Here is a 3113-nt window from a genome sequence, read left to right on the forward strand (position 1 = left end):
ACAAAAATATTTTACTGTTCTATAACACAAAATAGATTAGTATACGAAGTTTGAAAGTCTTTCCGTACCAAAAACACTACGTAAAACATTAATGAAAAATGTGGCCCCCGTTTTAAAATAGATCCATGTTATTTCTTGTTACATGGACATAGGCGTGGCTGTGTGGTAAGAAGTTTGCTTCCCAACCACATTGTTCTGGGTTCAGCCCCACTGCCAGCACCTTGGGCAAGTGTCTTCTACTAAAGCTTCAGGTTGATCAAAGCCATGTTAGTGGATCTGGAAGATGGAAACTAAAAGAAGCCTGTCTTGTATGTGTGTGTGTGTGTTGCACCACCACTTGGTAAATAGTTTTGGTGTGTCTATGTCCCCATAACTTAGTGGTTCGGCAAATAGACTGATAAAATAAGTACCTGGTTTTAGAAAAGATGTGCGTAACTGGTACTTAATTTATCGACCCCGAAAGGATGAAAGGCAAAGTCGACCTCAGCAGAATTTGAACTCAGAACGTAAAGACAGACGAAATACCACTAAGCATTTCGCCCGTCGTGATAACGATTCGGCCAGCTTGCCGCCTTGATGATAATAATAATAATAAATGCCTTGATGCAGTACCAGGCATTGGCTCTCATGGCTTCTGATCTTAATTGATTGGAAGTGTTATCATGTACAGCAAATATTCTGCTCAATACCACAGGTTTGCTTGTCAGTTGTTTGACCATAACCAGTTGAGCATGTCCCTTGGTGGCTGACAATATGTCAGCCCGGATGCAGTACCAGGCAGTGGCTCTCATGGCTTCTGATCTTAATTGATTGGAAGTGTTATCATGTACATTGTTTTGTCTTGGTATAAAAGATGGGCTACAGCAAATATTCTGCTCAATACCACAGATTTGCTTGTCAGTTGTTTGACCTTAACCAGTTGAGCATGTCACTTGGTGGGTGATGATATGTGCATCTCTGATCACAAGCAGAAGCAGTGGGGGAGCATTGTAGCCATGTGTAAATAGGAATTCTTCGGGGTTTGAAACGTGGGTGCTTTCTTCATCATCCTTAAACAACCCTCATTCAAGGACCTTTTGAGTGGGATAGGCTGCTTGACCACAAAAAAATTCTAACTGGGCCCCACCTGCAAGTTCATGCACTGTTTATCTTGATATGAGATCACCATGTCACACACATATGGTTGTGATGCATGTGCCTGGTGTACCCTTATCAGACGGGTAGTCACGATGGGTATGTTGAGTTTTGTATATTTCTACCCTAGTGTCACTTTGATGGCATGCGCTACTCTCTTGCTCAATAATGATAACATTAGAGCTTCTATGTAGCTACTTGACTTGCCAACTGAAACAGCTAAATCGTCTCATTTGATGAACTTCTTGCAATCATTAAACACGGTTGTCAGATCTACAACTGCTGCTACCCGACACGGTTAGCACCACCACCATCATTTACATCTCTCCTTGTCATAATTACCCCTCCTCCCCCCACCAGCAGAAGTGTGTCATGCCATGTCCAATAAATGGTAAAAATGTCCTTACAGATATTGGTGCCTTTTTGCATAAGTCTGGGAGATCAAAGACAGAGGGATCATCGATAGTAAACTTGAGGTTTTTCACTTGGGTGATGGTGCCATTTCCAGCTGGGGGAAAAAAAAAAAAGAAGTACAGAAAATGATTAGAAATTTGTGTGTGTATATATAATATAATTATGTGTGTCTGCAAATATCTCTGCCTGCAAACATTTAGTGAAGCTCTATATAGTGCTGATAGCTTACCAGCTGCTATTTCTAGCAATGATTGTACTTCACGTACATCAACTTCTTCGTATGCATGTCAGGCTTCTTTGTTGTTTCATAATTCAATACAATCAATCTTGCCATATTATGCAATAATACATGCACACAGTGGTTAATTTCTATGTGTCATTCAGATTAACTCATGTTGAATAGGATTCTTCAGAATTGGATATAAAATAAGAACCATGCTCAACATGTGTTTTTAGGGTTAACTTGAACTTGGAAGCGAGAGACTGAGAGCCTGTCATGTGTTTACACACACACACATACACACACACTACACACACGTGCATGTGTGGGTGGGTGTGTATTAGTGACAGACAGTATTAATACTGATAGGTAATATTTATCCCCACTTAAATGTGGTTGCGCTGTTAAAACAGCCTATACTGCAGTAGATATGAGAGAAGCTCTCATATTATAGGAGAACAAAGCAACTGTGGAGTAGATAACACAGTGTAGTAATCATATGGAGAATAACTTTGACTCCAGTCTTATCTTCCACAGTGAGTACCTTTGGCATTGAAAGTTATTTATTAGAGTGGTTCTTGTTGAACTGATATGGAGGTAGAAAAGCAGAAAAATACAAGGAAGGTTAAAGCATATATTCACATGCAATACAAAATACAGATTATGGAACGAAGAAAAATAAGAAAATGATCAAAGATCCATGAACTTACTGGATTTATCTGAGACAGACGTATCTCTAAAATAGAAGACATCCTGGACGGGGTAGCAGTGATGTGCAGTGACAGTTAGATGTCGAATTCCATGTTTGACCGCATGGGTGTAGGTCATTACTTCAACATCTTCATGGGGTCCTCCGATGTATATCTCCCTCTCTAGGTGGGCATTGCCTTTCAAAAGAATACACAGAGAATTTTATCAGTCAACAGTATGGCTGCCAATCCTATGCATAAAGCATCTATGTAACACAGTTATATATATATACATATATATATATATATCATCATCATCGTTTAATGTCTGCTTTCCATGCTAGCATGGGTTGGACGATTTGATTGAGGACTGGTGAAACCAGATGGCTACACCAGGCTCCAATCTGATCTGGCAGAGTTTCTACGGCTGGATGCCCTTCCTAATGCCAACCACTCAGAGAGTGTAGTGGGTGCTTTTACGTGTCACCCGCACAAAGGCCAGTCAGGTGGTACTGGCAATGGCCACGCTCAAAATGGTGCATTTCATGTGCCACCCGCACAAGAGCCAGTCCAGGGGCACTGGCAACGATCTCACTCAAAAATCCTAAAAGAAGCAAATGCATGTATATATGTGTGTATGTGTATATATATATATA

At 40.5% G+C, this 3113-nt stretch overlaps 1 protein-coding gene across 1 annotated transcript in view; it reads right to left on the reverse strand.

The window, feature by feature from the left end:
- Positions 1-3113, reverse strand: part of LOC106879679 (uncharacterized) — a 9413-nt gene that overhangs the window by 776 nt on the left and 5524 nt on the right. Inside the window, exons 4-5 of the mRNA XM_014929354.2 lie at positions 2479-2655; positions 1542-1642 (exon numbers count right to left, since the gene is read on the reverse strand). Of these exons, the coding sequence (XP_014784840.1) occupies positions 1542-1642; positions 2479-2655 (278 nt within the window). The remainder of the gene's footprint in view (positions 1-1541; positions 1643-2478; positions 2656-3113) is intronic.

This window comes from Octopus bimaculoides, chromosome 29 (assembly GCF_001194135.2).
Source record: "Octopus bimaculoides isolate UCB-OBI-ISO-001 chromosome 29, ASM119413v2, whole genome shotgun sequence".
NCBI classification, from domain to species: Eukaryota; Metazoa; Mollusca; class Cephalopoda; order Octopoda; family Octopodidae; genus Octopus; species Octopus bimaculoides.